The 13,378-nt window shown below is 47.7% G+C and overlaps 5 protein-coding genes across 5 annotated transcripts; 3 read left to right on the forward strand and 2 right to left on the reverse strand.

The window, feature by feature from the left end:
• Nucleotides 1–2,648: 2,648 nt before the first annotated feature.
• FPOAC1_002677 (uncharacterized protein) lies at nt 2,649–5,472 on the reverse strand (the record flags this gene model as incomplete). Its single annotated transcript, XM_044847253.1, has 8 exons — nt 2,649–3,072; nt 3,124–3,218; nt 3,268–3,823; nt 3,876–4,327; nt 4,378–4,516; nt 4,566–4,754; nt 4,809–5,287; nt 5,350–5,472. The coding sequence occupies 8 exons, from the start codon at nt 5,470–5,472 to the stop codon at nt 2,649–2,651; spliced, it is 2,457 nt and encodes an 818-aa protein (XP_044713169.1).
• Nucleotides 5,473–6,758: 1,286 nt separating this feature from the next.
• Nucleotides 6,759–8,914, forward strand: FPOAC1_002678 (uncharacterized protein; the record flags this gene model as incomplete). Its single annotated transcript, XM_044847254.1, has 6 exons — nt 6,759–7,148; nt 7,200–7,207; nt 7,256–7,329; nt 7,390–7,905; nt 7,958–8,784; nt 8,834–8,914. The coding sequence occupies 6 exons, from the start codon at nt 6,759–6,761 to the stop codon at nt 8,912–8,914; spliced, it is 1,896 nt and encodes a 631-aa protein (XP_044713170.1).
• A 228-nt stretch (nt 8,915–9,142) lies between these two features.
• Nucleotides 9,143–10,068, reverse strand: FPOAC1_002679 (uncharacterized protein; the record flags this gene model as incomplete). The annotated part of the gene is made up of 3 exons (XM_044847255.1): nt 9,143–9,411; nt 9,456–9,999; nt 10,066–10,068. The coding sequence occupies 3 exons, from the start codon at nt 10,066–10,068 to the stop codon at nt 9,143–9,145; spliced, it is 816 nt and encodes a 271-aa protein (XP_044713171.1).
• A 218-nt stretch (nt 10,069–10,286) lies between these two features.
• On the forward strand, nt 10,287–11,224 carry FPOAC1_002680 (uncharacterized protein; the record flags this gene model as incomplete). The annotated part of the gene is made up of 3 exons (XM_044847256.1): nt 10,287–10,365; nt 10,411–10,757; nt 10,823–11,224. The coding sequence occupies 3 exons, from the start codon at nt 10,287–10,289 to the stop codon at nt 11,222–11,224; spliced, it is 828 nt and encodes a 275-aa protein (XP_044713172.1).
• Nucleotides 11,225–12,659: 1,435 nt separating this feature from the next.
• On the forward strand, nt 12,660–13,256 carry FPOAC1_002681 (uncharacterized protein; the record flags this gene model as incomplete). Its single annotated transcript, XM_044847257.1, has 1 exon — nt 12,660–13,256. One exon carries the CDS (start codon nt 12,660–12,662, stop codon nt 13,254–13,256), a length of 597 nt encoding a protein of 198 aa, XP_044713173.1.
• Between the last annotated feature and the right edge of the window lie 122 nt (nt 13,257–13,378).

Below are 13,378 nucleotides of genomic sequence, written 5' to 3' on the forward strand. Positions count from 1 at the left end.
CTTGTCCAAGTCGTGAACGCCGTTGGTGGAGAGGGGGCGGGGGATGGTCGGATAACAATGCTATATACAAGCAAAGAAAAGAATAATACTAGCTTGTGGACGAATGCGCAAAGAAAAAAAAACGTATGCAGGGTGTATTTTGATAAGGCGTGGGCGTGAAAATCGTGGTCTCGGTAATATGCAGTCGGGTCTCTAGGTAGTATGAGTGTTTACTTTCTCTCCCAGGCGGTCATTGAGCAGTGAAGTCGTCGAGGTGGAAATAGCATCATATGCGCAATGCGAAGCTGTAAATGGTAAGTGCCATGCAACGCAAGCAAACTCGTGATGTAAAATGGTCTGGAGTTGAGGAGACGAAGGAAAAAAAAGAACGAAAGACCAGACGTGAATGCGGCTGAGACAAGATGAGAGAGTGACTACTAAAATGATGGGCCTCAACTACAAAAGTATTCTTCACGAAGGAGCATCGGAGGATGTAAACGATGGGAAGTTGAGTTGCTAGAGCAACGTTTCCCCCAGGGTTTAATTGGCGGGCGGAATTGGAGAGGCCCAGTGTTTCAGCGCAATTACCCCGCTGTAGGTTGCTTTTGGCAGGGATGTCCCAGAGCTTTGAGGCCACTGAAGGCTTGGTCGGAGCGCTATTGATCAGCTGTTGTAACCGCGATCCAATTATTAAGGCTTATGATTGGCCTAAAGTGGGTATATCTTCACACCCTGGGATCGTCTCCCTTTCTATGGACAGTATTTGGCCCGTCCACAATGGACAAACCTGGAAAAAAGAAAGGGATTTCTTTTTGGTCTCACTTCCGCCTTTTCGCCTTACGATTGAATGATGGATCAATTAATAAATCATTACGTGTAATCGAATATTCGTTTAGTTGTTGGGCACCTGAGGTACCTAGGTTAGTAGTCTAGTAATAAGTACCTATATAGCTCAGCTAAGTATAGCAATATAGCCGGGCAATCCTCCGTGATCGATCAATAAACAAGTTCCTTGTTTTTAACCCCGTCGCTTTCCCATCGCAAATCTAACCTGATTATTCGTAGTTTGCCAGGTATAAGTTATAGTACAAGCATGAACCCGCAGCAGTGGTCCGAAAGTGTGTAAGCAAGCAAGCAAGCAAGAGTGTTTGGCGTCTCTGCTCCAGCTCCTTGCATACAGTAGGCTGAGTTGGCTGGCTGGATCGTCAGATTCGTTGACTTGCATGTGCAGAAAGGCTAGGATAAGCGAATCAAGACTCCGCAAGCGGTATCAAAACAAACCAGTCATCTCTGTATTACTGTAAGGGAGGAAGAAACTAAACCACTTAAGCTAAAGTTAATTAAATCGCTGAGCCGCAAGCAGACTTTTGTTTTTTGCTCTCCCCACTTGGGCGGGAAGAAAAAATGCATGTGCACATAGTTACCCGGTTTCCATCTTGAAAGAAATGGCATTCTTGTAAACAATAGATTCAAAATCCTGGTTCCCATTGGTGAGAGGCCGCAAACCTGCAGCTGGGCTGCAGAAACTGTAACTTGCTTTTCCTTAGGCTTATCTTGATTCTATCTTATTCTCACCAGACTCACCAACTTCACAGGGATGTAAACAAGGCAACAAAACAACGGTCCCCCCTGGGATTGCCATAGTTACCCCTCGTCTCATCTAATCGCATCGCATCGCCGAGGTCCTTTCCAACAGACACTCTATCGCAGCCGATTTCCGAGAGAGACAAGTGATTTCTGAGGCCCAAGCTCCCAGGGTTTATTAGTTAGTAGTATCAGTCTGGTTGTCACTCGATATCGTCATATTTTGCTTTTCTTGTTTATACAGAGCTAACTATCTGTATGCTGCTCCCCGCGTGGCCCATCGGTGATCAATGCTACCTGTCGTAATTAAACTCTCCGTACTGCTAAACTGCCCAAAGGTAATTAAAGATATCTTGTAAATCAATCGCTTCCTGTAATTGCATTTTCTTTCACCGCCGTTCGATCAAATCTCGCCTATGTTGTGCCACAGGCTGGTTTGTTGATACTGAAGCACCTCTGTCTGATAAGTGTCATGAATGATTGTGTCAGACTAGGCTAACAGCCATGCCCCCTGTTGCAAACTGCAACACACCCAATAAACTAATGCACTTCAGAGAGACGCAAACAATATGAGAGGGTCATTATCTTCGTAATGTCTCAAGTCGATGCAGCATATCGAGCCCAAGCCTGCATATGCATATTGTCTCGTATAATGACCACCCAGCCTCCCGAAATCGAAACTCATAAATGGTGCATTGGTGCATAACTAATGCAAGTCATGTTGTCGATGTCGAGCCCAAACTCGCTTGCTGTCAAAAAATGCCAGTGCTTGGAGCTTGGAGGTGTAATCGGGGTGGCCGTTGTCGAGACCGTGCACCACACCACCTTGAAATTATCGCTTGGAACGTTGAAGCTAAAGAATTATGGCAGTGTCCTTCGTTTTGTCGGGGAGTCTCTCGTCTCCGTCGTTGGCACTTTAACTTCGTGGCGGTGATCACTTGGCGATGTTCCCCGGCCCCGTCATAACCCGAATTGCCTCGTCAACCCAGCCTCACGACCTGGGCTCAAGTTCCGTATTCAGAAAGATGTTTTCGGATAGTAAGTCTTACCAATGTCTCCGGAAACTTTGTTCAAACATCTTTCGGTCACATTGCGCTCCATGATGGCATGCCATTACCTTCTATGCCAGCCTTGAGACCCTTTTCGCTCATCTCCATGATGCCATACATATCCCAGGATAAGTAATTCTGAAGGTCACTTAGATCGACTGCTTTATGATCCATGTGAGAAGTCGTGGCTCCAGGAGGCGTTCGTTGAGTCACGGGCTGTTCATGTTGTAGTTTGGACCGCGCAGGTGTCTCCTCAGGTTGACTGTTTGGCGGGCGCCCGGAGACGGATCCGGCTCCTATCTTACTGGAAGGCGGACTTACATTTCCAGTCTTGTTCCAGGCGTCCCGGTCCGTCAACTTGATATCGCCACTTTCGCCTTGAGCTAGACGTGCTAAGCCAAGTGCTCCCAAAGCCTCACCAGGACTGCCGATGACCGGGCTTCCAGAAAGAATAGGCGAACTGGGTTACGTTATTAGCGATCCCTTTTATGAGAAATTAATCCAAGCATACCTCTCCTCATCGCCTTGCATAGGGCGATCGCTCATATGCTCGTCTTGTGCAAAAGTTTTGCGAATCTTGGCTAGCCATCGCTCCGTCGTAGTCGCCTGTCGTTATTGTCAGCGAGTCCTATTTCCCAAGAACTATTCCACTTACAAGAGAATCAGCAAGCGGGAACAGGGCAGCCATTGTCCGCAGGATTTTACTGTTGCTTTCTACAGCATTGATTGCATCCACAACAATGGTCTCAGCATCAGGTCTACTAAGATCAAGTAGTCTTGCAATGTAGTACAACATCACCCGACTGCTGTCATATGCGAAGCATGGTAGTAAGCTATCGGCCAGATATCGTGCACCATGTTGTACCGCTTCTGCCAAGATGGTAGCAATCTGCTGTGCGTGATAAAAGCAGTCAGCTTGCAAAGACTGCAAGAACTCCTCTTGGTTGGGTGGGAAGTAAAAGGGCTTGATTAGCTTGAAAAGTTCTGGCATAGATATTCTGTAGAGGTCCAGAAGGTTGTGGTGATATGTGCAGTGAAGCAGTACAAGCGAACCAAGCTGATCAGACTCAAGGCGAGCGTAGATGGTATCGGTAGAGTATGAGATAAACTCAGGGAGGTGTCGACCCCATGCTCGCAGGTCAGCGTCCAGAGCAGCAAAGTCGGACTCGGGAAGCCATGGAGGTGGACTCGTGTTCAGATGCTTGACATATCTGTTTTTCAATTAGATATATGATTCTCATCAAGGTGGTATGTGGTACAAACCTGACTACTCGTTTCCAGAGAGTGACGATTCGGATGTAGTAAGCCATGATACCCATGTTGGCAGCCGGTCTCCGTGGAACGATAGCAGGAGGTAGGAATTGCAGAACATGTCCTACACCGAGAGTCTCAGTCACACATGGAATTCGGAGTCTGAAGTTACGCTCATTGCACGGCAACTGGATCTTGATATCGGCCTCGCGAAGGAGTGTCAATTGGTCAACACCACTACCGGTCCACGCGTCCAGGATGTAGCAAGCCCACATGAGTCTTCGGCGGCTCTCCTTCTCGACAGCAGGCGGAGAGGACTCGTTTGCTTCTGCGCAAAGAATGTCGGGTGAGAACTCGACGTTGAGCTGCAGTGCGTGTGCCATTCGCACAGCGAGACCGCTTAGCATCAGAGCTTGGGTATATTCGCCTAGTCTAAAGTGAAAGTCGTAAAGCAAGATACACGTCTGATCACAGTCAGTCAATTGTCAATTCTGAACGCTGCTTTGGAACCTACCATGAGTCTCTGAACTGAAATCTTGCCAAAATTGGTGAGAACTAGCAGTTCGGCCTTTTGCGCCCAGCTATTGCCCGCGGCTCGTATCAAGCCTGCCTTGGCGTCATGGTCTTCTATATTGACGGATAGAGCATAGAATCTAGGTCGTTAGCTGTAATTTCTCATTCACTGAGGTCGGGGTAACATACTTGGCGCCTTGGGCGCAAATGATGTGTAGCAATGCTCTTTCATCCTCAGACTCAAATCCCTTGTCTAACTGCCGAGTAAATGACGGTCTATGTACAAAAGCAAAGCAACGAAGAGGATGAATGTTTGCAAAGTAGTGATCAACTACGGTACGGATATTGTTTGAAGATGGAAGATCCGATGATACAAGCCTAGAGTAAAAGTCAGTGACGACTCGGAACAGCCGGATTAGACATGGGACTCACCAAGAATAAATAGATAATTCAGTGTCGTCTGAAAAATCTATGGGAGGGTCGACAGCACTGGTAGCTCTGGTGTCGGAACGATGGGATGCTGCTGCATCAGTGCCTCGCGATTGAAGGAGACTAGGCGACCTGAAGCTATCTCCAGTAACTGACGACGCATCCAGAGAAGACTCGAATTCTTCGTCATTGGAGACTGAAGTTGGTGCCTTGCTCAGGTTGCGGGCCCAGCGAGGAGCCGAACCTCCGTCGTACTGGCATTCTAAATTACGGGCGCAGCATCGCGAACATCTCGGGCGGTCGCCGTCGCATTTCGTCTTTGAAACACGACAGCTCGTACAAGATCGGTAAGTCCGGATTTTTCTCAGAGAAACAGGGACTGAGCCACGCCGACTGCCCGATTTTGAGCCGTCGTCCTCAACACACTCGAGTTGAAGACGTTCGCAATTGCGACAGCCGTTGAGTCGACCATCGCATTTGACCTGTGTGGGTTTTATGTGAGTAATTTGTTTGTTGGTTATAAAAATAAGAGACGTCAACTTACCTTTCTTGCACGACAAACTCGACAGCCCATATTGTTGCGGTTGATGTTGACGCTAGAAAGACTCTCACTATCGGCAAGACTGCGAGACTTCTTTTTCCCAGGGCTTGAGTGATGATCTCCCATGGTTGCGATTACTGTTGGAAGTTCTGTAGGCAGGCTATCTATTCACCTGCCTTGCTTGCATTGCATGCCCTTGCTCGCAGCGAGCGACCTGGCGATGGCGTGCGAGGGTCCGTCCCTCTGCAATCGCTGACAAGGTGTAGCAGCAGGTGGATTCGCGCCACACCAAATCTTCGGGGAGATTGATTTAGGCAACTCAATAGAGTCTAGACCACCATCAAAGCCACCCTCTATCAAGCACTATGTGGGTTAAAAATCCTTGCAACCGCTGTCAGCCATATCACGACATTGCCATTGAAATGACGATGATTGTCGCCCTGGCACGGGGACTTCGGAAGTCGGAAACTCTTGGCCAACAGTTTCCCTTGCATAATAAAATAAAAAAACACCCGAGACTCTGACATCTTGAAGTCGTATTCTAGTCTACTTTGCAGGCAGTGACCCCCACTCAATCCTGCTTACCGGCAGCTTTCGTCACGCTCGAGATATCATGGTAGCGCTTCGTAAGTCCAGTGGTGAGGTTCTTTTATAACATGGGTCCTAGCGACGTCCCCCGCAAAGCATGAACAGTCCATGGCATGATACTTCTTTGTAGGAATCTGCATATGATATATCATTATTCGCAAGTCGAGCTTTCTTTCCTGGAGATAACGAATTCCGGTTCAAGTTTTGGTGATCATATCAGCAAGATAGTATCTCAAGTCTTAACCGGTAGAAGACCTGAAGACTGAGATGGCGACTCTGCAGCGTTGCATTACGGATAAAAGTCAATTCTCAACGTTTCGACAAGGATGAACACTGGAGGATTTAACCTTCTATTATCAGGAAACCAAAATCGCTATTAAGTATAATCTGACGCGAGGAAGAGAATTGATAACATGTCAAAGCATTTTAGTTGTGTACAGGGTAGCCTGTTTACTTTGAGAAACATGGCCACTTTCTGATTTACAACAACTTGGTTGGATTATAGTTCTATCACATCGTCAAATAAACGATACAATTCAGTTCATTAATTCCTCAAGGCGAACAAGTATTAATACGCAAATGTTGTTTCTTGTCTTTGTTCCTGATGACTCTTATCTTTATCATTCCCGTTATGACTCAATGCTGTCCAATTGTAACCCCTCCGCCCCTCCCCCACCAACATCTCTCGATAACTTCCCACCGCCAAAAATTACCCCACTATCAGCTTCAAACATTGAACAAAGCTAAGCATTTTCTCTACTTTGACGAAATCGTCCAGGCAGCTATCGAATCGAACCTATATCGATCTTATAACGACTCCCAACATGTCCGACCCTGTCGCTGAGGTCACCGAGGGCACTGTCAAGCTCGTGCTTGACGAGGTGACGGGCGAGCAGGTCACGCGCAATGAGCTGAAGAAGCGAACCCAGAAGCGAGCCAAGAAGGCTGCTGCTCAGGCCTCGCGCGAAGAGAAGGCAAAGAACCAGGAGGCGAACCCTAAGCCTGCTGCGCCCAAGCCCAAGGTTCAGGAGCCTACCCAGCTCGACCCCGATGCCATGTTCAAGCAGGGCTTCCTCGCCGATGTCTACAAGGAGAGACCTGTGAAGCCCGTTGTCACCCGATTCCCTCCCGAGCCAAACGGATACCTTCACTTGGGCCACGCCAAGGCCATTGCCATTGACTTTGGATTTGCCCGCTACCACGGTGGCAAGACGGTAAGCTTTGTTGCGCCAGATAGAATTGCAAAAAATGCTAATCTGTGACAGATCCTTCGGTATGATATTGTCGCCGAACGATAAAACCATAGCTAATGGACATAAAGATTCGATGACACAAACCCCGACGAAGAGGACGAGATCTACTTCGAATGGATCTTGAAGATCATCAGGTGGCTTGGTGCGAATCTCGATATCTACGACACCCGAATCGACCTTGACTAATCTTGGTTGTTTACAGGATTCGAACCTAGCGCCATCACACACTCCAGCGACAACTTCCAGAAGCTTTTCGATCTTGCCAAGGAGCTTATCAAGAAGGAAAAGGCATACGTCTGCCACTGTAATGAGGCCGAGATCAAGCTTCAGCGCGGTGGAAAGGAAGGAAAGGAAGGACCCCGATATCGTTGCGCCCACGCCGAGCAGGATGTCGAGACAAACCTCCAGAAGTTCCAGGATATGCACGATGGCAAATACGCACCCCAGACTGCTTTCCTCCGCATGAAGCAGGACATCACAAACGGCAACCCCCAGATGTGGGATCTTGCGGCCTACCGTATACCCAAGAACCAGAAGACTCACCATCGAGCCCCCGAATGGAAGATTTTCCCCACCTACGATTTCACACATTGTCTTTGTGATAGTTTCGAGGGTATCACACACAGTCTGTGTACCACCGAGTTTATTCTGTCTCGTGAAAGTTACGAGTGGCTGAACAAGTCGCTTGAGGTCTACGAGCCAATGCAGCGAGAGTTTGGTGAGACAAGATATATATATACGTGTAACTACGAAATTCTGACAGCTTCTAGGACGACTCAATGTTAGCGGAACTATCATGAGTAAGCGAGCTCTCAAGAAGCTTGTCGAGGGCGGATATGTTCGAGCTTGGGATGACCCTCGCCTGTACACACTGATCGCCATCAAGCGCCGTGGTATCCCCCCTGGCGCTCTTTTGGCCTTTATCAACGAGCTTGGTGTTACTACAGCCAAGACGATCATACAGATTGCACGATTTGAGCAGACTGTCCGCCGTTACCTCGAGAACACTGTGCCGCGACTCATGCTTGTCCTAGACCCCGTTCCCGTGACTATTGAGGATCACGATGGAACCGAAGAACTGGAAGTTCCTTACTCTCCCAAGGACCCCAAGTTTGGTACTCACAAGGTCCGATTTACCAAGACTGTTTACATCGACCGATCCGATTTCCGAGAGGAGGATATCAAGGGCTACTTCCGACTTGCCCCTGGCAAGACTGTCGGTCTTCTCAACGCTCCCCACCCTATCAAGGCTACTTCGTTCGAGAAGGATGAGTCAGGCAAGGTCACTAGCATCAAGGCTGTTTTCGACAAGGAGAGCAAGCCAAAGACCTACATCCAGTGGGTGCCCGAGGGTTCCATCAAGTTGGAGGCCCGTGTGCACAGCCCTCTGTTCAAGTCTGACGACCCTACCGCCGTTGAGGGTGGTTTCTTGAACGACATTAACCCCAATAGTGAGGTTGTCTACCCCGAGGCTCTTGTTGAGGAGGGCTTCAAGGAGGTGCGCCAGCGCGCTCCTTGGCCCGTGACAGCTGGTGAGACCAACGAGGCTAGCGGCCCCGAGAGTGTCCGATTCCAGGCTATGCGTGTCGCCTACTTTGTGAGTATATGATATCCGAATCTGTGAATGAAAACTAACGACCAAACAGGCCATGGACTCGGATAGCACAGATGACAAGATTGTGCTTAACCGTATTGTTTCTTTGAAGGAGGATCGTGAAAAGAACTAGATAGTCACAAGTGTACAAATTAAGCCCGAACAAAAGCAGAAGAAAAAGAGAAAGAAACATCAAAACTTAATCCCAACAGCTGTTAGCTTGCAAGATGATAACAAAAGTGAATCAGATCAATATAAAAGACAGTATGATACTGATAGCAGGCAAGAAAGACATCCAGAATCTGGCAAAGCAAGGTTGTCCGACAACATGAAAATCGGTCAAGGTATCCAATTCTTTCATTCATTTCCAAAAGTTCTTGTTGAATGATTCAGCAGCAGTACCGCCCATATCCCCTGTCATGACTTTCCCATCTTGGCCAAAGTCATTGTTGGTAATTGCATTTGTCCGTGGTGCAGCTCGATAGTCGGATTCCACGCCAACGTTTCCAGTCATAACATAGGCAACGCCTTTGTTGCCATGTATCGAGTTCTGTACTGCTTGAGAGGATGTGTTGAAGCGAGGTGCTTCAAGAGACTCGAGGTCGGCAAGGGAAACAGGGACTGTTCCATCTGTTCATAGTTAGACAAGTTACCGCATATCATGCTATACTTACCCAATGCACGATCACGATTCTGGATCCGTTCCCAAAGAGCCATGTTGACGTTCAAGACACGATGTACGTTAGCGTTTGTCTTTGCAAGCTCGTTGTATGCAACTCGCATGCCATCCTGAAAGTTTCCGACTATGCCCACATGTGCAACAAGGATACGTATGGTAAGATCGTCTTTGGCTGTGTCGAGTCGCTTGAGGATTCCCTCTAGACTCTTCTCTTCGCGATCACCCATCCTCAAAGAGCGGATAAATTTGGAGGAGGAGCTTCTCTGTTGGACGAGAGAAAGCTCATCGTAGAATCGTTTAAGCTCTTCGGCAACTTGGGTGATAGTCTGAAGCTGTTGCTCGATGGCAAGGTTCTGTAGACTTCTCTCCCCTCGCACAAGAGTCAAAGATTTCTCGAGACTGTCCAGATGCTTTGAAACATTGTCCAGTGTTGTGGGGATTCCTGATACCCTGTGGCGCGCCTTGCGGGCTTCTTGAACTATTCTGAGGGCAGCATCTATAAGCGATATCACACTACCTGCTACTTCAACACCTGAAGCCTATTGATAGTATTGATAAGCAGCTACTATAAGTACATCGAAGGGCTGATTAAAGGGTCTTCTTACCATGATTAATGTATCTTACTGATAATCGAATCCAATGTTGAGTGAGGACCAAGATAGAATCTAGGCAGGTAATGCAAGGGGGTGGAGGGATCAGGCTGGCGGCTATGTCGACCCCGTGACTGCAGCCACCAGTCTCTCGTTTCAACACAAGCCTGGTCTGCATTTTGTTTATATTACACCGTCAGCGAGAAGATTAGAAGGTCCTGAGATATTGACTAAGAATGTCTGGACATCGAACAATCACTGAAAATAATTTCAGAGACGGCACTCGAATACACCAGGGCGATAACTATTATAACTGTGAGTATTGGATTGTTGTGAGAAGTCCTAGCTAAACATGATCAGTCTCGCATGATGACAAGAAGAAATGTTTACTTGACCTACGAATAACCGATCCAAGCCATGACAAGGCGCGTATTGAACAGTCCAAAGGTGGCTTGCGCGAAGAGTCGTATTGCTGGATTTTCGAAAACGAAGAATTCAAACAATGGAAGAAGTCCGAATCTGATTCACAGTTCCTCTGGATCAAAGGCGATCCGGGAAAGGGGAAGACGATGCTTTTAGCAGGGATCATCGACGAGTTGGTCACCGAACCAGAAAACTTTGGTCAAGTTGCATACTTCTTCTGCCAAGAGACAGACAGTCGAATCAACAATGCTACCGCCGTCCTTCGTGGGCTCATATATATGATTGTACACACGTTTCTATTGAAATAGGCTAATAAAAGATTAAACTGAGACGCACTGGCTGGTTATAGACTGAGATCGATGTTCACCCATCATCTCAAGAAACGAGACGGGACGTGCAGGACTTGATAAATAACCTTTTCCAAACGATGTGTTATTTCAGATCAGGCATTGAAGCGGCTTCGCTGCAGATATACACCTCAGGCCTTACATTCTGCCCTGAGATCTTCCTGCAGAGCATGTCGAAGAAACGAAGCGATGCCCAGGACGAAGTGTACAAGTGGAACACATCGAGTTTGAATCTTAGAATCTGGGATTTGGAGAGAGGGAGACTTTCGAAAACACTCACACTCAACATTATCAGGAAAGGGGTTCCCATACCATGGTCATTTGGAATAGGAGAAATCGCACTAAGTTTCACGAGCGACAGGTCTACGCTACTCTTGGCATACTATGGACGCGTTGAGATGTAGAATATAGACCAAGAAATATGCTCACAGAAGTGGGATTTGGGAAACCCTTCTTGGACAAGATACCTTATGTTTGGGCGTGAGGGCACACTTCTTGCTACTGCTGAAGAAGGGATCGCAGAAGTCTGGAACCTTGACGACAATCACATGATGACACTATAGTCACCAGAATAACCTATTTTACGGTCGGTTTCCCATGGATTTTTCACCCAGTGATAATAGGCTCGTCGTGATAGAGATTGATCGAATCGTGGTTCATGATCTAGACGGTGACAAAGATCTATACATTGACATGAATTCGATGGGGTTCAAGCTTTGTGCTATCACTTCTGTCTTCACAAGGAGCGGCAAAGTTGGTGTTCGATGCCAAGATGTCATTCTCTTATAATCTACAGATGGCAAATACTTGAGAACGTTCAACTTGGAAGGAGACAGAGACTTCTGGTTTTCCGCCGATGAATCACAGATCGCAACGGCCTTTCCGATTCTTGATTTTTTTTTTAATTTTTTTTTTTAAAAAAAACAAGATACGATGTTGTTATTTGGGATGTTGAGCTGCTTGCGAAGACCGACAGGGACGACGAACAGTGTCATCCTGGAATTCTGCCTCGGACATCATCTCAAGGACAAGTCTTGGCACTAAGTTGGACTTAGGGCTGAGCACACCGGACTGCATACCGCATTAGGTATTAATGGTAGTAACAGTTGCAAGTACTTATGTAGCCTTCGACCCTTCGGCCGGGAAAGCCTTGCATCGTGCCAAGACAGGCTGAGCTACGTTAGTGGCTAGGTATGTACTGGGTAATATGAGAGAGGTAAATGAGACTGAATAGTTTGGGGGCTGAAAAAACAGGCTTGCTCCTGTTGAACGATATCTCCCAAGGATCTTGTTTTGGTCATTCTTCCTCTTTCTCACCATTTCTCGCTGCAGTTTCAAGTGTCAGCTACAGAGATGGGTTTCACTATCGGAGGACTGGCCTCGGCGGCTATTGTATCTTGTTGCTTTCACCTCACAAGTGCCCTAGTTGCACAATCTCAAGCTCCCGAGCCAACTTTACCGTCACGAATCCAACATCTTGAACACATCTATGAACGCGCAGAAGGCCCAATCACCGAGACTCTTACCGTAGCTGTCGCTGCGAACAACACTTGTGGTTATCATTCTGCGTACGTCACATGTGCCTCGAGCTCTTGCTTGTATGAGACGGACAAGTTCAACGTTGCCTTTTGCGGTTCCAATGGCCTTAGGACGACTTGCATCGGCAAAGCTGATGCTTTGAACACGGACAAATGCGACGAGCACTGTAGAAGAAACACCAACATTCGAAAGTGGTAAGCTACCTGTCTCTGGGAGATGTTGGCTAGATAGCTCACACAAACTGCGACCAGCACGGAGGGTTCTCGAACGGAATGTTATACCCTTTATTATCCACACAACATGAAAGGCCATGTTTGTGATTCAACATCTGGCTATGTAAATGCTGTGCTTTTTTCTGGGTTTGACGACTTGTCAGAATCAACCTTGGAAGTTAATGTCTACCCAGCCGCGGCTACTGCATCGACCACAGAAGCATCGAGCGCTGAAGCATCAAGCACAGAGGCATCAAGCACAGAGACCTCGGACGAAGCAACCTCGACGGGACCAACTGCGAGTACGACGGACGCAGCTCAGGAGGAGGGAGGCGGGGGAAGCAAAAACAACGCAGGTGCCATCGCGGGCGGAGTTGTTGGTGGAGTTGTCGGACTCGCTGCTCTAGGGCTTGCCATATTCTTCATTCGCCGCAGAAGCAACAAGAAGAAACAACAGCAAACACCAGCAGAGATGGCCGACCAGAACTCACTTCAACCTCAAGTTCCCTACGGAATGACGCCTGAGGAGCAGCAACGATGGAGTACAGTATCACAATCTCCTCCAGCCTGGAAACCAACCGATGTTGCCCCAAATCAATCACCCCAAGTTCTGGTGGAAGCTCCTAATGAGAGTGCGGCGCAAGTGCATGAGATGGATGCTGGTGAGAGGAGCGGTGGGAAATAAGGCGGCCTATCAGTACGGAAGAGGAAGGCTTGGCATTGGTTATGCGACAGTTGAAGCAGAAGGATTGGTTGATGAACGTCAAAGGAGTTCTAAGTGCTTACTTGTGCAGATGGTGTCTCTTG

The sequence above is a fragment of the Fusarium poae genome, chromosome 1 (genome assembly GCF_019609905.1).
Source record: "Fusarium poae strain DAOMC 252244 chromosome 1, whole genome shotgun sequence".
NCBI classification, from domain to species: Eukaryota; Fungi; Ascomycota; class Sordariomycetes; order Hypocreales; family Nectriaceae; genus Fusarium; species Fusarium poae.